The sequence below is a fragment of the Gekko japonicus genome, unplaced genomic scaffold (genome assembly GCF_001447785.1).
Source record: "Gekko japonicus isolate JY-2015 unplaced genomic scaffold, Gekko_japonicus_V1.1 scaffold58, whole genome shotgun sequence".
Taxonomy (NCBI): Eukaryota; Metazoa; Chordata; class Lepidosauria; order Squamata; family Gekkonidae; genus Gekko; species Gekko japonicus.
The window spans coordinates 1348940-1375124 of record NW_015162475.1 but is presented as its reverse complement, the minus strand read 5'-3'; the positions used below and the strand labels follow the sequence as shown (position 1 = coordinate 1375124).

Here is a 26185-nt window from a genome sequence, read left to right as displayed (position 1 = left end):
GGAGTCATACCCCAGTCTTAAATGCATTACGTGGACATAGGTTGCCAGGCCCTAGGGTTGCAACCCCCCAGGTGGGAGTGGGGGATCCCTCGGTTTGATAGGCCCCTTTCTGCTGTCGGCCAGCTGGCCAGCAGGGGGAAGCCCTGTCCCCAACAGCCACCACCCATCTTAACATCCCCAGTGAGATGTTGTCACTTCTAAATGATGTCATCATGCAAGGGACATCACAAGTCATTACGTCACCCTGCTCCCCACTCCCCAATGAGCTCCCTCCCACCCCCTATCAGTGAGAGAAGAGGACCTGGCAACCATACCAGGTCCCTACTGGCTACCAGTGGGAGGGTAAGGTTGCCAACTCCAGGTTGGGAAACTCCTGGAGGTTTGGGGATGGAGTCTGGGGAGGACAGGGACCTCAGTGGGGTACAATGCCCTTTGGGCTTAAAGTGGCTCCCAGGCACAGTTGCTGTCACCACAGGTTAAAGGTGGGTGGTGGGGCTTGAAACAACTATGGGGGGGGAGATGGGATTCCCCCATAAGTCTCCCCCTCATGCCTCAAGGGGAATTGATAGAGATGGGGGAGGAATTCTGCCCTCCTGCAAGTATTGCAGGCTCCCACTTGTACTAGATAACCCCTGGGCAAGTGCTATGTGTGAGTAGCAAAGGAAACTTTGACACAAGCATTGCTAGGATTCCTTGTCCAACTGTTAACATGGACTCATGAAATATGGTGATATTTTAAATGATCCAGATCTATATAGTTTTGAAGAACAAAAACATTTCTGCCACGTAACAGCTGGTGGCAGAAAGGCATTGGGAAGAATGACGCACTCTGGATCTTTAGGAAAAGCTATTTGACAGGAGTGTATGAGGGAAGGATGGGTTATCTATAAAGGGCACAAAAGTTGTGCTTCTGGAGCTTTTTTTGCAGACACAATAGCATATATGTTTTAGAACATATTTTCATGAATGCACACTAGAAACATGCTTTTACGGAGCAATCCTATACAGAGTCACTGCTGTCTAAGTCCATTGCACAGGATTGCACTGTTTAAAAAAAGCTGAGAATCCCAGAAATCCAGTTTCCGTGGCAGTTGCAGGATAGAGATTGCTTTTGGCTCACTTGATGGTTAGCTGCCTTGGTGACCAGATGAACACACGAAACTGTCGGTCAGGCCCTTGGTCCATCAAGGTCAGTATTGCCTACTCAGACTGACAATGACTCTCCAAGGTCTCGGAGAGGTCTTTCACATCACCTACTGCCAGATCTTTTAACTGGAGATACTGGGGACTGAGCCTGGGACCTTATGCATACCAAGCGGATGCTCTACCACTGAGCCACAGCCCTTCCCACAGCCGTTGTGAGAGAAGAAAAGAGGGATAGAAATTCTGTAAACAAACAAATAAATTTCTGCTGATATGGACAGAACTGAGCCTAGGAGCTCCTGAACACAAAAGCCAGGAGAAGACCAATTTATTCAGACCAGATGCAATCTATATATGAATCTTTCAGGTGAACTGTGAGGCAATAGGTACTTATACGCACACACTAATAGAAATGGCTGTCAAAGCATTAATAGATCAGAACTGATTTGGATGGCTTTCCAAGGGAATAGAAATTAGGTACTTTCTCAGTCATAGCCCCATTACAGCTGGGTTTTGACGGGAGGGGAAACCGGATCTACAGAAGAGATACAAGGTATGTGGACTGGAGAGTATTTTCTTCCCTTAGACTGTAGACCTGAGATTATCATTGTGACTTTTAAAAATCCCTGACAGCATTTGGCACATAAAATAAGAGATAATAACAGGGAAGGCATTACTGATAGTATCTCGAAACGTGATGGTAATTCCAAGAATCACACCGTCTGCCCTTCTCCTGTTCCAGGCATCCTGCTGTTTCCCTTACCGCTGATGACAACTCTGATATTAGCACAGCAGGCCATGGACTCTATAAAATATGCATGGCTGCCACTTATGGCTGCCACCAGACATCAACAGCAGATTGGAGGTGTTTCCCCACAGGCATACACAAATCCATACAGGCATTACAAGAACCATATATTTTTTTTTTCATATCAGCCCTTCAGGACAAAGGGCTTTATAATCGTGCTTTACAGGTGGAGAACTGAAACGGAAGAGTGCAGTCTGCCACCCAACAGATGATAAATTCAGCACAACCAAATGTGCCCCTTGTGTCCCTGAAATATGGGTAACTTGCAGAATATATCCACGTGCCCCTTCCCCCCCAATATCGTGAGCTGGTCAATATAATTTCAGAAGCTTTGCTGGGAAGTCAATAAAGATTAAGCGAGAAGACCATTCTAACATTTCAAGGGAGCTCACAGCAGGTCCTGGCTTCCTCCCAGCAATATCACTGAAACAGCAGATGCCCAAGTAATTGAACTGACCTCTGGCTCAGCTGCTGGACTTGCCTTCCCACCAACCCACTTCAAGTGGCTTCTATGGTCTTTTTTACTCTTCAAAACATCACAGTGAAGCGTATTCATTCATTTGCATCTTAAATTTTTTAGCATGTGATTTTTTCAAAAATGCAAACTGCTTCAGGGATTGGAGTGGGTTGGGTGGGATGACTTTACGGGTGATAGCCAATTAGCGCTATGCACTACCAGATTCTGGTATCTTGTTAAGGTCTACTTTGGCCATGAAAGTAAAGAGAGAAAAGATTGGAAACATGCTGGCCTAGACACCAACATGTTTCTTCACTATTCAGGTAAAGGTAAAGGTTCCCTTGCTCGAAAGCTAGTCGAATCCGCCTCTAGGGTTGCGGTGCTCATCTCCGTTTCCAAGGCGAAGAGCCAGCACTGTCCGAAGACGTTTCCGTGGTCATGTGGCCGGCATGACTAAACACCAAGGCGCACGGAACGCTGTTACCTTCCCACCGAAGTGGTACCTATTTATCTACTTGCAATTTCTTGCTTTTGAACTGCTAGGTTGGCAAGAGCTGGAACTAGAGACAGGAGCTCACCCCGTCTTGCGGCACCCGAGTCTTGAACTGCTGAACTACTGACCTTCCACAGCTTGCAGTTCAGCATCTTAACCACTTGAGCCACCGCAGCTCCTTCACTATTCAAGCCCACACCAAAATACAAATATCTAGTACTTTATCCTCTCCTTTCCCAAGGAACTGAGAGTGGAGTAGATGTTCTCCCTTCCTCCATAATTATGTCCACAACGACTCTGTGAGGTAAGTTGGGCTGAGAGAGAATGACTGGCCCAAGGTGTGTTTCATGGCAGTGTGAAGATTTTGAAAGAAAGAAACTACACAGTAAAGACCTCTGGAAAACATAAACAAACTGATAACATGCATAAATATATGTGTATCTTTGATATTCATGTGAAAAGACGAAGAAGAAGAGATTGGATTTATACCCTGCCCTTCACTTGGAGTCTCAGAGCGGCTTACAAACTCCTTTCCCTTCCCCTCCCCACAGCAGGCACCCTGTGAGGTGAGTGGGGCTGAGAGAACTCTGACACAAACTGCTCTTTTTCAAGGACAGCTGTGCCAGAGCTTGTGACTGACCCAAAGTCACATCAGCAGGTGCAAGTGGAGGAGTGGGGACTCAAACCCGGTTCTCCCAGATTAGAGTCCGCACACTTAACCCACACTTAACCACTACACCAAACTGGCTCTCACTGCACTTCTAACATGGGAGGCATTTTGGATCTATACTCCTGATACAATGCCTCCCAGAGGTCTCAATGACAAATTGGAGTGGTCAGTCTTTTATAAATAATCAGTTTTCTAGTAGGCTTTCTTAGTAGAGTTTCTTTAAGAGTATTAATTGAAATACTGTTGCTTGTAACAGCTGCAAGACATTAGCAACAACACTTTATCTACTCATAGGATTGCTTTTACATCTTGTGCAATGAGGACTACAGTTCAGGGGAAAGGTTATTAGCTAAGGTTTGTTACCATTTTTTAATTCTGTAGTTTTTTAAATATGCTTCTTGTTGTTTATATAACTTGTATGTATTCATTGTAATGTTTCTCTCTGCTCATTAGGACAACTAAATATTTTTGGTAAATTTTTGGTAAATTCCAGTTTGGTGTAGTGGTTAAGTGCGTCGACTCTAATCTGGGAGAACCGGGTTTGATTCCCCACTCCTCCACTTGCACCTGGCTGGATGTCCTTGGGCAAGCCATAGTTCTGATAAGAGCTGTTCTTGAAAAAGAGCAGTTTCTGTCAAGAGCTCTCTTAGCCCGACCTACCTCACAGGGTGTCTGTTGTGGGGAGGGGAAGGGAAAGGAGTTTGTAAACCGCTCTGAGACACCTTTGGGTAGTGAAGGGCAGGATATAAATCCAATCTCCTCCTCCTCCTCCTCCTCCTCCTCCTCCTCCTATTGTTCCCTATATTAATTCTTCATACATATTTGATAGTATTGGATTGTATCTGTTGGAATTTTAGAGCTGTAGTTACCATCATACACAATATGCTATGTTATCTTCTTCTTAGATGTATGTGGGAAAACAGAACCCATTAATGGGAAGATTTAGAACTCTCTGAAGAAGATTGTTTTCAAAACAAGTAATACTTGGGAGCTCATCTGCGATTTCCCTTATCTACGTATTTGTATACCCCCCAATGTGTCTTTAAATTGTGCTGGACATTGTCACATATTACATAGTGCATTATTATCTTGGATTTTGTATTTTCACATGAAAAACATATATACGCATATATGTATGCATGTTATCAGTTTGTTTATGTTTTCCAGAGGTCTTTACTGTGTAGTTTCTTTCTTTCAAAATCCTGTGTTGTTCGTGTGCCCCCCCCCCCCCCCCCCGCCCCGTTTTGTTCTTGAGTGTGGAGATTTTGACCTGGGTCTCCCTCATCCTAGTCTAGTGCCCTAGCCACTATTCATACCTTCCAAAGCCCAGAAGCATAGGTCTCTATTGAATCTGACAGATTCATGTTAAGGTTCTAGTATTAGATTTCCTATCAAGGGTTAACAATAAACTGTGGAAATCATGTTATGATCGTGAATAATATTTAACACAAGAAAACAGAGAGCCCTATGTTGTAAAACAGCCTGTGTCAGCTGGATCAGCAGATAAATCTCTTATTAAGCCATTAGCATTCATGCTTGTGTTAATTGTTTGCTAATAAAAGAATGGTTAAATCCAATCAAAGTACACACTAGGGCTATAAAATCACATAAAGGTTTATAAAAATCACACCGCCGGCTTGTTTATACTCGCCTTTTTTGTGGTAGATAGAATACCAATTATATCTCAACAAACCTCATAGAAGGTTTTGCAATCCTTGTGGACATGCTTATGAATATGGCCAGCCACTGGTGAGGGGAAATATCACTTTATTTAAGAATATCAATCTATACTACAGCTTGGATCCAGCTAGCTTTTCTGCTCAATCTCACTGAATCCTCTTCCTTGCACAAGCCCCATCCTCCATGATTTCCCCCCCCTTTCAGCTCCCATGATCCCCTGCATATCCTTTTTTAGTGGCCAAAGACAGCCACTCCTCCCCTTTTAACTTCTCCCCTGATTGGCTCCAACTATACACACGCGCACACACATGCACACACTCTCTAGAGGCAGGGAAGATATGGCATCATATCAAATTTGCTGAACCAAATGCCAGGGAACATACCTATAAGCTCTGCTGTCCAGATCCAAAGAAATGGCTGTGGGTGCTGAGGGGTGCTGTTTTCTTTCTTACAACTTCCGGTGATCCACCTAAGAGAGAGTACAAGAAAAAAAGGTTGCAGGGATTACCTCATACTAGTGTTACTATCTTTGTTTCTGTCAGAGGTACCATATGTTTAACAGCTGTGCAACAGGCAGAAATTCACCTGATGTAGATTTCCCAGCATGGAAATGAAATGCTGAGACATGCTTCACCTGCTGGATTTCTGCCTGATATGCGACTAGTAAAGGCACTAAAGCCCTGCCTCAACCCCCCCCCCCCATAACTTTAAAATGAATCCCTAGAGGAAATTACACATACAGCCATTTGTTGACTGGTTTGGGGGTAGGGCAGAAAACTTTGGTATGGTTGCTTCTGATACTCTCCACGGACAGAATGATTTGCATTAGCAGAGTATGAAACCCACACTGTAGCCCCAAATTCCCCTTCACCTGCTAGTCCAAGATGACAGGGAGTCAGAGATTTGCAGTATAGGGAGGGGGGAACTAGTGAAAACTGCTGCCCTTGCATGCATGAAAATTACCAATGGGGTCCAACTCTTAAATTTCATGATATGGGAGGGGGAGCACCTAAGCAGATCTACTCAGAAGTAAGCCCCCTGTTATTCAAAGGAACTTACTTCGAGAAGAGTGTCCTTGGGATTGCATCCTCCTGAACATTATATTTTGCCCTAAACCTTCTGACTTTCACTGACACAGAAGAGACAAAGGAGACAATGAGCCGATTGTTTAAATATTGTATGGTTTTTAACTTGCAGGCACTCATTGTAGTGAAAGGAAATGAAGGAGGCTGAGGTTGGAGAAAGAGGTGGCCTCTCTAGGAAAGGTCAGCATGTGGGACCATTCAAGCCAAATGCCACGTGTAGCAGCTCACTAGGGAGAGCTAACTCTCCTAGTTACACTGCTTCCTTGAGGCCGCATACAACAGAATGAAAGTGACTGACTCAAGCTCCTGACAGACCATAACTTACCAGGAGAGAGATCTTGGAGTTGTGGTAGATAACTCAACGAAAATGTGGACTCAGTGTGCAACTGCAATAAAAAAGGCAAATCCTATGCTGGGGATTATTAGGAAGGGAATTGGAAACAAATCAGCCAGTATCATAATGCCCTGTATAAATCTATGGTGTGGCCTCATTTGGAATACTGTATACAGTTCTGGTTACCACACCTTAAAAAAGATATAGCATTGGGAAAAGTGCAAAAAAGGGCAACTAAAATGATGAAGGGGCTGGAACACTTTCCCTATGAAGAAGAAGAAGAAGAAGAAGAAGAGATTGGATTTATACCCCGCCCTTCACTTGGAGTCTCAGAGCGGCTTACAAACTCCTCTCCCTTCCCCTCCCCACAACAGACACCCTGTGAGGTGGGTGGGGCTGAGAGAACTCTGACACAAACTGCTCTTTTTCAAGGACAGCTGTGCCAGAGCTTGTGACTGACCCAAGGTCACATCAGCAGGCCCCGTTCATACGAGCCCATTTGGGCCGGGAGCGGGACGGAACTGGGGCGGAGCAAACAGGCGCGATCTCACCTCAACATCTGGCGAGCGTGCCGTCTCCGTCCCTGATCCGTCCCAACGGCCCAAACTGCGCCGCAAAAAACAACCACCTCTCTAGGTGGTTGCATCCATTGGTGCGGCGCAGGCAGGGCTGTGGGATCGGCGGCGCGTCCTTGCGCCGCCGCATCCCGGCCCCCAGCCGTACTGCGCATGCCTGAGCATGCGCAGTTCGGCAGCCTCCCCCCTCCCCTCGGACTTTTCTTCCCCGGCATCTGAGCGTGCCGGGGAGTGCTGCACCGCGGCTAGGGGATCCGTGGGATCCCGCCGCGGCGTATCAAGTTTGGAGCGGCTCTGAGTAGCCGCGTTTCAGCCGGCCCGTGTGCCCGGGGCCGAAGAAAGGCTAAAGAGGTTAGGGCTCTTTCGCTTGGAGAAACAATGACTGAGGGGTGACATGATAGAGGTAGAGGAAGAAGTGCTTTTCTCCCTTTCCAACAATACAAGAACTCGTGGGCACTCAATTGATGAGCAGTAGGCTTAATATAGATAAAAGGAAGTACTTCTTCACCCAAAGAGTAATTAGCACAAGGAATCCACTGCTGCAGGAAGTGGTGGCAACTACAATAATAAACAGCTTCAAGAGGGGATTGGATAAACATATGGAGCAGAGGTACATTATTAGCCACAAGGTATAGATGGAACACTGTGACTGGGGCACAGTGCTTGGGGGGGCACAGTGGGAGGGCTTCTTAAGTTCTGGACCCACTAGTGGACCTCCTGATGACACCTGGGTCTTGACCACTGTGTAACACAGAGTATTGGACTGATCCACTGACCTGATCTTATGTTCTTATGTTCATAATACTTGACTAGTGGGCTGAGTTTACCTTATTAGGCCATAGTGCATATTGTCCTATTGCAGAAGGTCTCCAAATATTGGAAATGTTTAGTGACTCAACAGCATTTCTGCCCTACCTCCAAAGCATTCAACAACTGGTTGTATGTGTATTTTGCTCTAGGGATTCATTTTAAAGTGATGGTGGTTTTTAAGGCAGGGCTTTAGTGCCTTTACTAGTTGTACACCAGGCAGGTATTTCTTCTTCCTCATGAAAAGGTATGTTGTTGTGAGAAACAATATTCAACCTGACATATAGGGTTGCCGCTCTGGGTTGGGAAATACCAGGAGATTTTAGGGTTGGAGCATTGGGAGGGTGGGGGTTGTGGAGGGGAGGAACCACGGTGGAGTATAATGCCATAGAGACCCAGTTTGGTGTAGTGGTTAAGTGCGCGGACTCTAATCTGGGAGAGCCGGGTTTGATTCCCCACTCCTCCACTTGCACCTGGCTGGATGACCTTGGGCAAGCTGTAGTTCTGATAAGAGCTGTTCTTGAAAAAAGAGCAGTTTCTGTCAAGAGCTCTCTCAGCTCCACCTACCTCATAGGCAATGTTCCCTCTAAACTGTGGAGTCTTGTGAGCAAAAATTCTACTTTGTGAGCTACTAGCATTAAAGTTGTGAGCGAGCAATTCGGCTGTTGCATAAATTAGTTTGCTCTGGAGCCCTCCTTCCTGAGCGGAGACAAAAATGTGTGAGCCGGGGGCTCAAAAACTGTGAGCTGGCTCACACTAACTCAGCTTAGAGGGAACACTGCTCACAGGGTGTCTGTTGTGGGGAGGGGAAGGGAAAGGAGTTTGTAAGCCGCGCTGAGACACCTTTGGGTGGTGAAGGGCGGGGTATAAATCCAATCTCTTCTCCAAAGCAGCCATTTTCTCCAGGGGATCCGATCATGGTCTTCTGGACATCAACTGTAATAGCAGGAGATATCCAGATGCCACCTGCTTCCTGGCAAGCCTACTGACGCATAGAAATAAACCAACAATTCTCAAACTGCAAAACAAAAAATGAGAATGAGATCTTTTCTTCGCGATCAGCCTAGCATACATTGGTATAGACCATGCATTATTTTGTTTCTTAACAGCTTCCAAAGGCACCATTCCACCCCCTTAAGTGATGTCAACTGAATATGTGCAGACACCACGTGAGATCTCCGAAGACAGACTGGAGGGGCGAGACAGTCGCTGCGGCCACATAAGCCAGCCTTATGCAGGTGATGTCAGCACCTGCTGTTATAGAAGGGTCTCCTTTACATCATTAAGTGCTGTCCAAAGCCCCCCCACCCACCCCCCTCTCTTTTCCCCTCAGCCAAACAACTGCTTCTCCTGAAACCCGATAGACTCTGCCTTCTGGTGACGCATCTGACGCCAGATGGAGAGGCAACGGGTGGGGCGGAGTGGGGTGCTTTTTTTTCTGCTGGGCTCAGCATATTAATATTAGCCAAACCTCTAGAGAGAAATTAATTACAGAAGAGGAAGAAGAAAGGGATGAAAAACCACGGGCTTCCCATCCTTTTCTCCTCTAATAAGCCCTTACACGTGTTCCACGAAAGCTTTCTATACACTATTTTAAATCATAGTGCTGCCCAGGGAGTTATACTGCTTTTCCCTGCCCTCTTTTGTCAACTCCTGAACTGACATTTAAAAACATTTCCATGGAGACTCACAGTTTGCTGGAAGATGTTCAGATTTTGAGAGAAATGCCTCTTGAATATATTATATACACCTCTCTTGTAGCTCAGACTTGCTGTTTCATACATCTAATTTTACCTCAGCTGTGGAAAGTGCTATGATGCTTCAGACAAAGTTGTGTGTCTTAGAAATAGTCATATAATCAGTCATGAAAATACCACAATCTGATAGATGACCAGCATTTCAAATGCTTTTGTACTGTGAATGGAACAAAATTGTTCTGGGGGAAAATGGTTGTGGGATTTCTCAAGAAACCAGAAAATATACATCCATTTCTGTTATGTGTTCACCTTATGAAGTACCCCACCTACCATAGACTAAGGCAGGATTTTTCTCTGCCATCCATCCATGCCTCACAAAATTCGTGTTTTGAATTAATTTACATATTTACATATTTTTCCTCTCAGCCGTTTACTTCATATTTTGAGGGGAGTACAAACGAATATCCAAGACTGAGTTTTATGTGCATTTTAAAAAGAAATTACTGCACTTTTTTCTACAAATGCAGATGATCTTTCTGAACAGTTACTTAAAAGCTGTGAACTCAAAAAGATACCGAGAAAGGGGACAGTTCTCCAGGTCTCTCAGAAAAGTGACCTGGAACAAAAAAAACCAAAAAGAAAAGACACACCGGCAATTCATACCCCACCACCCATACCAGGTTAGTAAAACTGATAATGTCATGAACTGTTGTAAATGAAAACTGACAGGCCATTGTTTCTGGAATGGACTTAACATGGAACAACGTTTCTGTCTGTAATTCTATCCCACCCTGCCTCCAAAGACCTCAGAGCAGCATATGTTCCCCCCCATCCCTATCTTGTCTTCACAAGAACTCAGTGAGATAGGTTAGGCCCATTGTTTTGTTTTGTTTTGTTTTGAGACAGCATTCACACTGGTACTGAGTACCAGCACTTTCGGGGGGGGGGGGGGGGGTCAGCAAATCAACAATAGAAGAATTTAGTGCCCATTTGGAAATCAGAATCTCCTCAGTGCTTCTTTGAACTCACTGGTAGCCTTAGGTAAGGCAAGCCACAGCTTCTCAGTCTCAAGCCACTGTTTACACCCTGGAGATAATACTGATCTACATTACAGGATTGTTGTAAGGGTTATCAGATAATGGCTTGTATTTACAGTGGGCAGCAGCGGATCCCTCTCTTCTGCTGCAGCCTACTGAACCCTCCAAAATGGGGGTCCCATTGTCCTGAGAAACAAGGGTGTATACTTTCCAATTTCCCGGGGGGTGCTGGGGCTGGACCGGATGCATTATTATGGTAGGTCTTCAAAAGAACCGGGGTCCAGTGACATCACAGGGAGGAGCCAGTGACATCACAGGGAGGGGCCTCCATTGCCACTCTCTATGAAGGCAGGGACCATGGACAATGTTCCCTCTAAGCTGTGGAGTCTTGTGAGCAAAAATTCTACTTTGTGAGCTACCAACATTAAAGTTGTGAGCGAGCGATTGGGCTACTGCATAAAGTAGTTTGCTCTGGAACCATCATTCCTGAGCGAAGACAGAAATCTGTGAGCTGGAGGCTAAAAAACTGTGAGCTAGCTCACACTAACTCAGCTTAGAGGGAACACTGACGATGGAGTATTTAGGGAGGGGCGCCTCAGAAATTTTAAAAGGCCTGGGCATCCCTGGGCACCCACCCTCCCAACAGCACCCCTGGGCTGGGCCAAATTTAGGAAAAGGTGGGAGTTGGCCAGTCATTATAGTGGTATCTCAGTGATCTCCCGCTGTGTCCCGTTTTTGAAATTTACTTTTAGAATAGTCACTTTAAGATCTGCAAATATACATACCATGTGCATAGGACAAACTACTGGCCACAGGTTTGACACGGAGAAAGGCAACACAGAAAAGCCTGTGGGGGAACATTTTAAAGGTTTTCCTGGATGTTCATTTATAGGAGTCTGGGGCTTCAGCTGCCATCCATTGTGACTGAGTCCCTCATGTGAGTTTGTCAATATTGCCTGGCACTGGTTGCCCGGGGGAGGCTCAGCATTCCCCAGCCAAATCTGGGGGATGCTTGAGTCCCTCAGCACCCCCAAAGTTTACACCTATGGGATTCCCTGCTCCCAGCTCCTGTTTCCTGCTGCCTCTCAGAACAGCAGCAGGAGAAAAAAAAACCCACACATGCTCACACAATGTCAGCGGCTGGTAAAAAAAAAGGAAGTGACAAGGGTAGCTCTAGGAATTACTGGAAACTCTATGGTTCTAACTGTGTCACTTCTGTGTCACTATGGTTTTACTTGTGTCACCTGTGTCAGTGTGTCACTTCTGGGTTTTTATTGAAAGTAACATGACAGCACAACCAGCATTATGGCCTCCCATATTTCCACTCACACCTAGAGCTAGGAAATTCATGGATGTTTGGGGGGGGGGGTAGAGCCTGGGGTGGGCAGGGTTTGTGGACAGGAGGGACCTCTGTAAAGCATAATGCCATAGTGTAACCTCCAAAGCAGCGATTTTCTCCTAGAGAGTGTATCTCTTTAGTCTGTATATCAGTTGAAATTCCAGGAGATCTCTAGGTCCCACCTGGAGGCTGACAACCCTACCCATAGCCATCCTGCCAGGTACTAGGCACTGCCTGGCAACCCTACTCCAAAATGTTGTTCCTGAGGGTTAGTGGTACTGGTACCTTTTATTTTGCAAAAAAGCATGAGTGAGACTCAGAGAAGGGCTGGCCCAAGGACCTTTATGGCTGACTGGGAATTTGAGCCTGCGTTTTCCAGATCTTAATGAAACACTGTCCACTACACTGCACTGCTTCTTCCGTTCTGCTGCTAGTGCTTCCACAACTCTTCATAATGGGTAGAATGTAGCAGGCAAAAGGTAGCCATTAAAGGCAGGAGTCCAGGTTCCCAGTATTTGTTCTAGGCCGGTCCTGTTCCACCTGCAAGCTTCAAAGGCAAGTTGGTTGTGGACACTGATGACTGCTCTTCCCTTCTTGTGCCTGAGAAGGTTGGTGCAGCCTGTATAAACCCTGTCCTAGCTACTGCAGTAGGCTGGGGCCTAATCCTTTAGTCTGTGAAGCTCCTGGGACATACTCTAGTTTCTTGCATGTATAGTTTTGATTTGAGCATGGTAGTCTGCAATAACTTTTACAATTTATAGCATGTTTGTTGTGCTACTTTTTGAGGTGGGAGGTTTTGTTTTTAAGTTCTCCCTCAAGGATACATCTCCAAGCACCTGACTAGTCTTGCTATACAGTACTCTATATGCCCTACTTCTTAAGGAGCTACCTACATTTAATGAAAAAGCCTAGTAAGGTTGCCAAATGCAGGAAGGGAAATTCTGGGGAGGCAGAGCTTGAGAAGGGGCGGGAGCTCAGCAGGGATAAGATGCCATAGAATTAGGGTTGCCAGCCCCCTGCTGGAGGCGGGAGATCCCCTGCCCCCAGGCACCACCCATGACTGCTGATTAGCTGGCCATACGGTTGCCAACCCCCCCCCCGGTTTGCCAGGGGTCCCCCATTTTGGGGGGGTTCTACCCGCCGCCGGCCAGATGGCCAGCGGAGGAAGCCCCACACCCAACACCCACAGCCACCTCTCTCTCTCTCCCTTTATGTGTGTGGAACCCGTGTTTCCTCCCAAGCCTGTGTTTCCTCCCAAGCCCGATCTCCACTTGAGATCAGGCTTGCAGGGAAATAGCAGCTTCGTGCACTTAAAAGGGAAATGCAGCTGCTCTTAAAGGGGAAACACCAGCTCCTGCACTTAAAAGGGAAACGCCGGCTCCTTTAAGTGCAGGGAACTGCCGATTCTGGAGATCCGGCGCATGGGCGGGGGGGGCAGCGGACATCCCCAACGTGACGTCATCACATCAGGGATGCCACGCCCCCTCCAGGATCGGGGATCCCCCTCCACATCGGGGATGCCACGCCCCCAAAGTCCCCCGCTGGGGGTGGAAGATGGACTTGGCAACCCTAGCTGGCCAGCAGGGGGACTTACTGGCAAGGGAGGCAGGAGTAGGCCGCTGTCACTGGCGACGTGGCAATGTCACTTCCAGTACATGTTATCACACTGGTGATATCACAGCAATGCTCTGGTATTTGGGCCAAAACTCTATAGTAGGCACCATTTTTACCATAAAGTTTTTGATCAAATACCAGAGCACCCTCACAACGTGATGACATCACTTCCAGTAAACACCAGTAGTGACATCACCCACAATGTAGCCTGGGCCTCCCTCCTGCTCCTGGTAAGTCCTCCCCCACCCTGCCAGTTGCCAGGAGGGACCTGGCAACCCTACATAGAATACACTGTCCACAGCTGCCATTTTCTTCAGGGGAACCAATCTCTATAGTCTGGAGATCAATTGTAATTCTGGGAGAACTCCAGCCTCTCTCTAGAGATTGGCAACTGTAGTCCCCAGCCCCAGGGCTTGCCAGACACACACACACACACACACAGAGAGAGGGCTATTTTGGGGCAGGAATGTTTTGAATGCACAGGAACGGAGTTCCGGCTGGCTCCCAAGTTGGCCACGCCCAGCAGCAGAAACTCATTAGGATTGGCTACATTAGGGATGTGTGGCCTAACATGCAAAGGAGTTCCTGCTACAAAAAAGCCCTGGGTTTGGACAACAAACAAGGTAAACAGAATAACAAGCAAAAGGTGGGTGTGGCTGGATGACCACACTTCTGGTAACATGGGGGTGCGGCCTAATGTGCTAATAAGCTGTGCTGTCAGGGGTGTGGCCCAATATGCTAATGAGTTCATACTGTTGGGTGTGGCCTATTATGCTAATGAGTTCCTGCTGGGCTTTTTCTACAAAAAGAGCCCTGCATACATACATACATACATGTCTGTCTGTCTGTTTGTTTGTGTATACTGGTACCTTTTCTTTTCACAAAGCACTGCCCGGATCAATATTATTGTTCTAGCACAACTGTCTTTGGGTAGAAGTTATGCCGCACAGATTCAGAGAAAAGAGCTTTATCTTTTGGGCAAGATTCTTTAAGTGATAACTGTGCTAGCTCATGCTGATGAAAACATCTTGACCTTTTACAAAGACCGACTTCCATTTCTTATCATATGTTGACAGGCATCCTTTCAGATCACTTAATCAGAAGGTGTGACATCTCTGAGAAACTACCAAAAAGTCACACCGGTCCAGCACTCCAAAAATCGGATCAAGAACAGAAAAAACCCAGAAGAAAAAACACACCCGCAATCAATACACCACCTCGACTTGCCGGTAAGGGAAATATGAAATAAAAGAGTAAATAAATAAATAAATAAAACACCCCAGGATAGGTTGTCAATAAGGCTTTATCTTTTGGATAATTTCATTTTATAGTATTTATGTGAGTTTTTTATGGTGTGTGTGTGTCTGCATAATAGATAGTTTCTCACTTACTCAGTTTCCTCACAGGACTGTTTCCACTAACTGGTTTATTTTTAGTGTGCAATCCTACGGCTATATGCCCTCCAGAGTTCTCATCTTTCTGTCCAACAAAGGTATGATTCACTAATTAAAGGCAGGGGGGAGAGTAATTGGATAGCGCTTTTAAGTGGAGTTAACACACATTTAAGCCCTTTTAAGTCAATAGGCTTAGAAAGGTTTTAAACTCTTCTTTAGGGCTGCGCTGTAATTCCGTTACAAACATAGTATTGTGAGCACTGTGCAGCATACACAGAATTAACTCATTGATCAGGCTTTTCAAGGCCATCTGTTGCTGAGAAGCGCTCAAGTCAAAGGCTTTGAAATTAGGGACTGAATACGAAGAGCCCTACCGTCCATTACACTTCTGTGTCACACCATTTGCAAATTCTTCTCCTTGTTTCAGTGATTCGGTTAAAAGACTCCATCTGGTGTCGCACCTTGAAACAAATAAGCCCTTTGTGAGGAAACTGTTTCACTACTTAAGTGTAAATGGGAGTGCTCACTTACCCAGAAGCAGAAGATGTGTTGAAAATATTGTAAGATGTCTCTTCCAGGTTTGCAGGGGAAATATTACAGATCAGCAATGGGGGAATTGTTATATATAGATCTGTTACAGCTGTCAGAAATGCATTGTGCCAAAATAAAATGCAGTAATTATATTCAGTGAAAATATGCCATAAGTATAGTTAGGGCTTTGTCATTGTTGCATATGGAAGTTAAATATGGGACCTGATGGCAAATGTAGTTTTGCTGGATCGTAGCCATTTTTCTGTGTAAAGAATGTGGATTTGTATGTCATTTCCTAGCTTATGATATTTTAGCAAAATATCGTAACTGTTCTTCAGTATGGCCTTTGGAAGAGACTTGGTTGCTAACTGCTAATCTGGATTCAACTTCACATGAAAAAGAGGTTTGTTTATTTATATAGATATGTATACCCCCCCCCCCTTCCCATGGAGATGGACCAGAATAGCCAGATCTCAGAAACTAAGCAGAGTCAGCCCTGGTTAGTACTTGGATGGGAGACCATCAAGAAAGTCCAAGGTTGCTACACAGAGGCATGCAATGGCAAACCACCTCTGAACGTCTCTTGCCTTGAAAACCCTACAGGGTTGCCATAAATTGGCTATCACAACAATCACACGCACAATTAGCCCCACCATAGGCGCGAATGCCGGGAGGATTTAAAGGGCATGATCAAACATTTGGGAAGCGCCTCGCACCCGTTGGCAACCCGTTTTGCTCTGCCGCAGAAGCAGAGTAAAAAGACACCGGGGAAAATCTGGTAGTAAATGGGTTGCGATGGAGTTTCCCGTGTCTGATTGCTCCAGTGTGCTCTCGTGGCATCGGGATGGTCTGATCAGGCCATCCCAAATCTGCGCCATTGTTTCCCCCCCCCCTTCCCGGTATGCGCATCATCGCCAACTCCATAGGGAGACTTCAGTGCAGAGCCATGCCCGCAGCTTCCAAGGACTGTGTGATTGCGCAACTGCGGGTCAAATTTATCCGGAGGAAATAGCCTCGCTTCCCCCCCCTGCTTTATCTCGCGTGTGTGACCGCCCCCTATGACTTGATGGCACGTTCTAGCGCCACTACCATGGATATAACCAAAGTGGCTTATAACCCCATTCTTCCTTCTACCATTCAACAAACAACCTGTGACAAAGGTAAGGCTGAAAGACAGAGATTTCCCCACATTGTGCTGGTTATAAGGACAATACCACTTAGGGATTCAAATAATAGTTGTAAAGGATCTGAAAACAGAATAAGGTGTCGATTTATCAGTGTGGTGATAAGTTATACAAACAATCCAACACATTTCACAATTACTCGTTCTGAGGAGAAAAACATTGAAATGGTTGAACACCTCCTGGTATACCAAAACCACAATCACAACAAATGTCAAAGTGTGTACAAAACTGGTTGCCGTTCCGAAACAAGGAGGTCATGGTGGTATGCAGAGGTAATTTCGTAGAAAAAGAGGTGCAGGAGCTCATTAGCATAACTTATTTGCATATGCCACATCCCCTGACATCACCGGAAGTGTGTCAGAAGGCAACACCCACCACTCAGCTCCACTGGACTGTTTTGGATTGCTAGCTATTGAGTGTGGGGGGAAACGTGCAGATCTGTCCTCACAGAGGAGGGAGAGCTTGTACTTGAAGGTGGGCAGGGGGGGCCCTCTGCAACTTACCTGGCTGCTTCTTGCTCCTCATGGCCCAACGGAGGGCTGCTGGGAGCAGGGGGCGGGGCTTGTTGCATGTGCCCGTCCCCTGGGCTTCTTACTGCCAGAGCTCCGCTCCTGTGCGCTCCTGCAGGAAATGACCCCTGGTGGCGTGGCATTTCATCCGGCCTTTGCCTCAGGGGGACCTTTATGCTTCTTTGGCTAATTGCCATGGAGTAAATGAATATCTGCATAATGCTGGGCCAAATAAAATCTCAGTTTTACATTCCTCCACCTAAGAAGCTTCCACACGGCTGTTTGCAGCAAATTAAAAAAATCAAGGTGCCTTTCAGTCTATTATTTATTATCGGTTTGGCTCTCATGCACAATTCTATCCAAATAGGCACATATAATGATTTTGTTCTTATTTGCTCTGTAGCTCAGAATTCCTCCTGACAGCTGCCAGTGACATAGGAAGCAGGCAGAATCCCAGAGTGCAAACCAACACCAGGCATTTCAGTTGTTATATTGCTTAATTAAATAATTCCGTGAATATCACGGTCTGCCCACTTGCCCTCCTAAGCAGATAAAAATGGTAGACTATGTGGATAAGTATTCCCTTTCAAGACCAGGCCTCTAATCTTTTGGGTGATGAAGGTATTTTGGAGGCATAATTAAAACTATATGTATTGATGTATCTATTCATTAACATTCATGGTATTTTTATATGTTGTCAGCATTCATAATCCATAGCTTTTTTCCATCTTCAGAACAGTCGATGAACACATATTATTCCACAGAATATTTTCGAGGAACTCAGCATGGGTGTAGTTACGCTTCATCTGAGACGCAAATCTGGCAACTAACTATGGATGGCAAAGGACCATTTCAGTGGATAGTGCACTTAAGTGAAAGTAGCCGTGATAGGCTGTGACATTTTTGTCAACCACTGGTCAATGCATGTTACGTAGATATGGCCAAAGCCCCTGATAGCTGTACAGCAGGGGTGGCCAAACCTGCTTAACGTAAGAGCCACATAGAATAAATGTCAGATGTTTGAGAGCCACAAGACATGAACAAATATTACACACACAATTTTTATTGAAATGGAAATTTGCTTTTTATTAACATGAGGTGAGACTGACAAAAATAAAAACAAAAGGTAAAACCAGATGCTGATAATGGTATTTATTTGTCCAATGATATTTATCTGTTTGCTAATTATATTTATTTGTCAGAGAGAGAGAGAAAGAGAGAGAGGGAGCGGTGGAAAGAAAGCAACTTTAAATGTGTTCTCCAACCCCCCCACCCCATGTCCCCATGCCAGCCAGCTTGGCTTGGAGAAGGGGCTTAAAGAGACAAACGCCTTCTCCAAGCTGGCTGGTGGGGGAGGGGGGGCTTTGAGAACGCATTTAAAGTTGAAGTTGCTTTCTTTCTCTGCTCCCCCCCACGTCAAGCCTACCCAGGGAGGGGAACACTGGCTGGGGAAGGAAAGACCGATCAGGGAGGCATGCCTCCCCTTTGCTTTCCTAGCCGCCCTGCTGGGAGCCGCACAATATGTGTGAGTGAGACACATGTGGCTCCCAAGCCGCAGTTTGGCCACCCCTGCTGTACAGTCTCCGGCCACTCAGTCTGTGGGGTTTCTAGGCTTCCTGAGACTCAGAAGGTAGAACCTTGGAACTAGCAAGTGGACACTATTGGAACAGAGATGGGGGTCTAATAGCATATGGCTCGAGACTTCATATAGTGGGACAACTTGGCTGTTCCTAGTGATTCAGGAGTGAAGAATGGTGATATGGGGTGGGACTAAGGAAAACAACTGAAACCCGGCAAAAAACAGCCCATTCCCTTGTTTCTGTCGTCCTAAGGTCTAGCTCCTTCCTCAGCATGTGAATGAAGACAGAGTCCTGAAATTTTATGGTCGGACCTGGCAACACTTGAATAACTCATTGTTGCTTTTTTCTCTTTTAAATTTTGTCATAATATGACAGGAGATATTTTCCTCTCACTAGTGTAGCTATCTTGATGACCAACACAAAAATCTGTTGCTCACTAGACACATGGAGTGCTGGCTACTTATTAATCATGAAGAATATAAATCCCTTTCAGCTTGAATCCAGGCAGTCCATTTCAACCAGCCCTTTCCTTGGCGGATGCCACTGTGAAAGGGTTCTCATTGATGAACTTCTCCTTGGATGGAATGTAGAACTGAACAAAGCCATCCTGTTTCTCTTGCACCATTTCCAGACTTTATGAAGCACTTCATTATCTGAAAGACTTTTCATGGCAAAAAAAAAGAGGAAAATGACCAGGGAAAGGCCTAGTTGAATCAACACAACCAGACCAGCTAAAAGCCCGCTGACAGGAAACAGTAGGAGGCTGATTTATTATCCAGACTTGTTTGGCCTCAGACGGTGATGTCTCCCACCCTGTTTACATACCTTGAACAGCCTTTCACAAATGAGGAAAATAAATGTACTGTGCAGTTCTAGGGTGGGTATTTTTAAATGGAAGTTAGTGAAACCACAATAATTATTTGGGTTTTTTAAAAACATGTGTAGTGGTAGACTTTACATTTTATAGACATTCCTTTCTACTTAACAATGTTAGGGAGCTGATAGTTTGAGGTTCTGGCATCAGTTAGTTCTAGAAGATTGAGTTCTAGAGATTGTTGTTGTTGTTGTTCAGTCGCACAGTCGAGTCCGACTCTTTGCGACCCCATGGACCAGCTCCCGCCAGGCCCCCCTGTCTTCTGCTGTCCTCTGAAGTTGGCTCAATTTCATGTCCGTTGCATCGATGACACTGTCTAATCATCTCATCCTTTGCCATCCCCGTCTTCTTTGACCTTCAATCTTTCCCAGCATCAGGGTCTTCTCCAGGGAGTGCTCCCTTCTCATTTGGTGGCCAAAGTATTTGAGCTTCAGTTTCATTATCTGGCCTTCCAGGGAACAGTCAGGGTTGATTTCTTTTAGGATTGACTGATTTGATCTTTTTGCAGTCCAAGGGACTCTCAAGAGTCTTCTCCAGCACCATAGTTCAAAAGAATCTATTCTTCGGTGCTCGGCCTTCCTTATAGTCCAACTCTCGCAGCCATACATGACTACAGAGATTGCTGTACACAGTGTTTTTGTTTTTCTTTATACTGAAGAGATTGCTGTACACAGTGTTTTTGTTTTTCTTTATACTGAACTTATTTGCAAGCCATTCCTCATTCTGTTAAGTCGGCGTCTGAGAACCCAGAAATATTACATGGTGGCCCACATGGAGAATGAGGAGTGCACTTGATCAAACTGAATACCACTTCAATGTAGGCATGTCGGATTTTTTACCATCAGTATCATATACCATCTTCAGAATATCTCATGAGGAAGGGTACTATTAATTCCGTTCTGGATAGGGGACACACTCTTCAATGTTTAACCAGTGATAGTGGACATACTTTAATGTGGGAATTGCTGAGTCATGCCAATGACATGTCTACCACCACACACTGATCCTGGTCAATCCAGCAGTAAAGGACTTGAAAGCAGTGGTATTAAGCATGCTTAACTATGGGGTGCATTGTGATTTCTGCCGCCAGAGAAGCAGCTGGGGATACACCCATAATCCAAACCCAAAGAACAGCTTAATTGTAAAGGCTACATATTTTAAAGATACATATTAGAATATTATTTATAGTAGGAAATGAAGAGTGAAAAAGAGCAACATTTTCATAATTGATTGATCATCCATAAAATAAAGTGTTGTGGACGCTGGTTCTTTTAAAAAAATGTTCGTCACAACTACCCATGAGAAAGTTAGAAAGATCCCCAAAACCTCATGGAAAATTTACTTCTGGCTTGCAAATGCATAGATTACAGTTTTCAGGCTCTGCGACAAACCAGAAGATATTTATGAGAATAACTGCACACACTTTCTGTGTTGGAGGTAGGAGGTCAAAGCAGGACAGAGGAGGACCAAGGTTTCCACATGGTTTGGAACTAGTTTATCCTCTAAAACAGCAGGGCTTTGCTATCCAAGGATGTTAAAACCCCAAGTGTTGGGGAGGAAATCCACAAGCAAGAAGAAGTTCAATACTGAATGCTGCACACACACATTGAATGACGAGGATGCATCCTTAGGCTGAAAAGAAATTCAGTTCCAAATAGGTAAAGATGGGGAAGCCAGGAGGATTATAAATATGTACTCAAAATCAGAATTTATTATTATGGTCGCTAAACCAGCCACATACATAGAGTTATGATAATTTTTTTTACATACAGAATACAGAACATACAAAATAAAAAGATTAAAATTTAGGACCTAATTAAAGCACAGTTTCCATAACCTCAGTATCAGTGCAGATAAAAGGCAATCAAGCCTAGATTTATTTGTGCAGCCGGGAATCTTATCCAGCAACAGAGTAATGATCTCCAAAAGAGCCTCCTTATAATACAGGCGACTAAACAATGTATGCCCAATGGACTCAACTTCCCTTAATGGGCGTGTACATAACCTTTCTAGGTAGGGGATTTTCTTATACCTGCCTTCAAGCACTGCCGAGGGGAGTGCAGAACTCCTTGCCAGGGTGAACACCCTTCTAAAACTGTTTACTTCCAAAAAAATAAATGTGTACTCACAAATGGAGAAATGAAGTGATTCTTTGCCAAATGTCAAATATGTTTTGTCAGTCACGGGTTTTCTTCAACCAAATGAGGATCTATAACTATTCGGCTTAAGATGGATATTGTTTTAGAGCAAAGATACTTGAATGATACTTCTTTCAAAGGAGGGATGTATTCACAGAAACGACACTTAATTTCATGCACACATTCTCAGCTGAGGGAAAGGTGGTCTGCAGCAGTTCAGCAACACAAAGATCCATTCTATAGACACAGTTTGAAAATGCTCCTTAATTTTGGACTATTTATGGGGAGTCCAGTTCACCAAGTGCTTAAAGCACTTTATTGGTTTTTCTCTTCTGGTTTGAATACAGCATGCTGGCATAATGCGCTTTTCTTCAGTAACACTATGAAATAGTTGACTAATGAAAACATGGCTCGGCTGTGAAAGCAGAGAGGGAACTTCAGCTTTGGCGGGGTGATGGAGTACCTTTCTCCACTGTTTATCAGACCTGAGCACAGTGGGGTGGAAAGGCAAATTGCAACATGACAGACCGCAGATGTGGGGATCCACGTTTGAGTTAAAAACTCCCTGCAAAGAGAAAACCAGAAGAGCAAAAGCAAACCTTTGTTCAGGTGGGGTAGCCATGTCAGTCTAAAGGAGCAGAACAACGTTTTAGTCCAGTGGCACCTTTAAGACCAACAAAGCTTTATTCATGGTATAAGCTTTCATGTGCAAGCACACTTCATCAGACTCAAACTTGGTTCTCTGTCACTTAGGTGATAGAGCTGGTTTTCCTTACAGTGAGTTTTTTAGATAGGGGGAAGGCTCAAAACTGATATGTGCAGCCTGAAAATTTGTACAGTCTCTTCTGTCTCTTTGCATTCCATCACTTCGTCCCGCTGCTTTAGAGACGCAGCCTCCTTGGAGGGAGGGGAAAAGTTGAGGTCACGTGAGCATGTTTTCTGGCGAGGCTCCAATCTTCCCCCTCCCCATCTAGCCTTCCAGCGAAAGAAGAGGCTGGAGATCCATTGTGGGATGCTGAGATGCCTAAGTTGCTTTAAAAGTATCCATATTGGAGGGTGGGACTTCCAATCGGGGTCATGAGACTGAAGTAGTGGAAGTTCACTCCTCCCCAGCATTAAAATCGGCTCCCTACCTCTTCAAGTTGATATTAGCCATGGTAACTGTCAGTCTTTTTCTTTAGAAGGGCTAATAGCAGTTGGAGGTAGGGTTGCCAACTTCCAGGTGGTGGCTGGAGTTCTTCTGGGATTACAGCTCATCTCCAAGTGCTGTACATCAACTGCCCATTCTTACTGGCAACAAGGATGGCCATTCTTTGAAGCAAGAGTTATCTGTATTAAGCCACTTTTTCTCCTCTTTCTGGTTCTAGGTGTCCAACTACTTAAAGATGGGGAGCAGGCGGTGATTGTTGAAGATGAAGAAACGGATGCTGAAATTTCACCTTTCTAGTTTCATGTCATATTGCCAAGCTTTTCTGTAAATAATTCTGTGCAATTAAGGGGTAGTGTTATTTTCTAAAGCATCTTGTTTTCTTTTAAATGAAAGAAACAACCCAGACGGTCTACATACTTATCAGGTATTGCTGCTGAGACATTTTTAATTAGATTCTTTTTTAAATATATATCATTTGGTTCTTTTAGCATCACATGCTCAAAGCTCATGGTGTAGCTTCAGTAGGTTGGATCCTAAATCCATTCTGCCAGCAGAAATGCTTTCCTCTGACATGAGGTTCCCAAGCATCTTGGATTGGTAGCGTCTGCCTGATGGAGGAAACTCCCTTTGCTAGTGGAATCTAACCCAGTGTTAAAGATGGTGGATGGTGGCTAAAACCAATGCAAGAGGCTATTTCTAGTGATGCAAACAGTGCTTTAAAAAAAGTGGTGCTGGAATTCTCAAGAGGGAAATGAATTGTTCAGTCTGTATACTGAAAACTCATGAACTTTTAAACATTTTTAAAGGAATTTTGTCAAAGAGGTTCTGTAATTCCATTCCGGCACATTCCCCCAGGAAAAAAGGCCTGGGTGCAAATTATATTCTTGTTGCAAGCAGTCCCGCTGGACACTGTCACAACAGTTCATGAGTATTAGCAATCTATAAGCCAATCTTTCCCTCTCAGTGAAGTTTTGATTTTAGATTTTAAAAAAATAAAACACAGATCTTTCCATCTGTTAGGAATTCTGTGATAAGGTAAACGTGAACTTGTAGGTTATTTTAAATTTTTTACTGAACACAGGGTTGTTGGGTTTTTTTTTTACAGACACACGGTAACTTCCAATTAATATTCCTCGGTATACCTTCCACCCATTCTTCCCTGCCCTTCAGAGTTAACTCTGTTCTTTAAAAATGCCTCCATGTGCAAACTGGATAACTGATCTCCTACAACAATGAAATAGGCTTTAGTAATAGTTAGTCTATGGCTTGATATGTTTGAATATTAGTTATTGTATCTCACCTGAACTCTGGCCAAACATCAAAACTCACAATAATATAGGCTATTATGTCCTTGTCTGCTATAAATCCACTTCCCTCAGACCCCCTTCCTACCTGACTTTCCAATATCACCTTGCTCCATGGTTTCCCCAGGTTTCTGCCAGTAGCGTGCAGCCCTTTCCACCATCAGGATGTGTTGCAAAATTTATCCCATTTAAACTGACCTTTTACTTCAGTAACAGACATGGCATTTTTATCAGTATTCTATTGCTACCATCTCATCCCCTTGTATGCCTTAAACTGGGGTTAATTTGAGTTAACAGTTGGATTTTTGTCTATTGCCTGTATAATATGCCTTTTTGTTTCTGTGAATTACTTCTAGAATATTCTAGTTATTGCACAACGGTCACTTGGAGTACAGAAACATGTGAAAACCCAATTCAGGCTCAACTATCAAAAATCACACATTTACTTTCAGATATCGACTACCAATGTGAAATACCCTAGGACCTAAGATAATGTTTTCTATCACTTAAACTGAAGGGTTGCACCTTCATCTACACAGAGAAATCCACCCTACTGGCTATTTGAAATGAGGATGCACCATTTCATAATTGCTGATATTGCAAAGTGAATCAGATCCACAGTTGTTACTCCAAGTATTTCATTTATAGTCTAGCATGTGTTCATTAACTTCATTTGTACGAGCAATTTGGTTGCATTTTCTTCATTATCAAATGTGGATTTAATGTGGCACTCAGAATTAGAATTTGATGAGCACAATCCATCTTGGAAACTTTTAAATTACGAATTGTGGTGCCATCTGTAAAGAACCTGTCTAGAAGCAAAGAGTCTGTAGCTGGCTTAGTACTGTATGCTTTGTAATATAATAAGGAGATGGTAGAGTATGAATAGTTCGGGAAGATGATTCTTTTAAATTGTAACCTAATGTAGGGTGAGCATAAACAGTTCTTTTTTAAAAAATTACATTTGCTTTTCCAGTTTATGTTTAGTGCCCCTTTCAAAATATTCATTTATTTTCCTGGCATAGGTCTGGTCTTTCACTGATGCATTGTGTTAGAGAGAAACAGGGTATTATAGTGATAACCGTATTGTACTAGGATCTGGAAGATCTGAGTTCAAGTCCCCACACTGCCAGTGAAGCCTTCTAGGTGACCAGGGGCAAGTTACAATCTCCCAGTCTAACTTACCTCATGGTAAGTCCAGTGGCACCTTTAAGACCATCAAAGTTTGATTCAAAGTATAAGCTTTTGTGTGCCAGCACACTTCTTCAGATGCTTCTTTGTTGCACACAAAAGCTTATACCTTGAATTAAACTTTGTTGGTCTTAAAGGTGCCAGTGGACTCAATCTTTGTTCTGCTGCTTCAGACCAACATGGCTACCCACCTGAATTTACCTCACAGGACTGTTGTGAGCATAGCATTGGGGAAGAGAGCACCATGTACGTCTCCCAGAAAGGGAGGATAGACACCTAGATAGTATCACTATTTTGTTCCCACATGGCGTGTTCTGTCTTATTTGCCATCATTGATTTGAAGCGTGCTTAGCTGAAGTATATATATGTAATGGTATGACACAGGACGGCATACACAGGAACATGAGAAAAGCCCAACTGAAAATGTCCATCTAGAGTAACATCCTGCTTTCAACCATACCATTGGCTATATATTATCTTGGCTGTATCAATCCATGTGCTCTGATTCACATAGGTCATAGGTAGCCATGGGGACTAAGGTGATTCTTACAGCAGTGGCAACTGTCAACTCCTAGCCGACAATGTGGAATA

General features: G+C 44.4%; 1 protein-coding gene across 1 annotated transcript; it reads left to right on the top strand.

Moving 5' to 3' along the window:
• The first annotated feature begins 9193 nt into the window (after window positions 1–9193).
• On the top strand, window positions 9194–23396 carry PPP1R17 (protein phosphatase 1 regulatory subunit 17). The gene is made up of 4 exons (XM_015405730.1): window positions 9194–9275; window positions 10277–10429; window positions 14816–14968; window positions 23317–23396. Exons 1-4 carry the CDS (start codon window positions 9194–9196, stop codon window positions 23394–23396), a joined length of 468 nt encoding a protein of 155 aa, XP_015261216.1.
• Window positions 23397–26185: the final 2789 nt, after the last annotated feature.

Bases quoted from the DNA above. Each gene is read 5' to 3' on its own strand.
- PPP1R17 (XM_015405730.1), top strand. From the start codon at position 9,194: ATGTCAACTGAATATGTGCAGACACCACGTGAGATCTCCGAAGACAGA. The intron at 10,430-14,815 runs GTTAGTAAAACT...ATATGTTGACAG, and splicing joins TACCCCACCACCCATACCAG to GCATCCTTTCAGATCACTTA. The intron at 14,969-23,316 runs GTAAGGGAAATA...TTCTGGTTCTAG, and splicing joins TACACCACCTCGACTTGCCG to GTGTCCAACTACTTAAAGAT.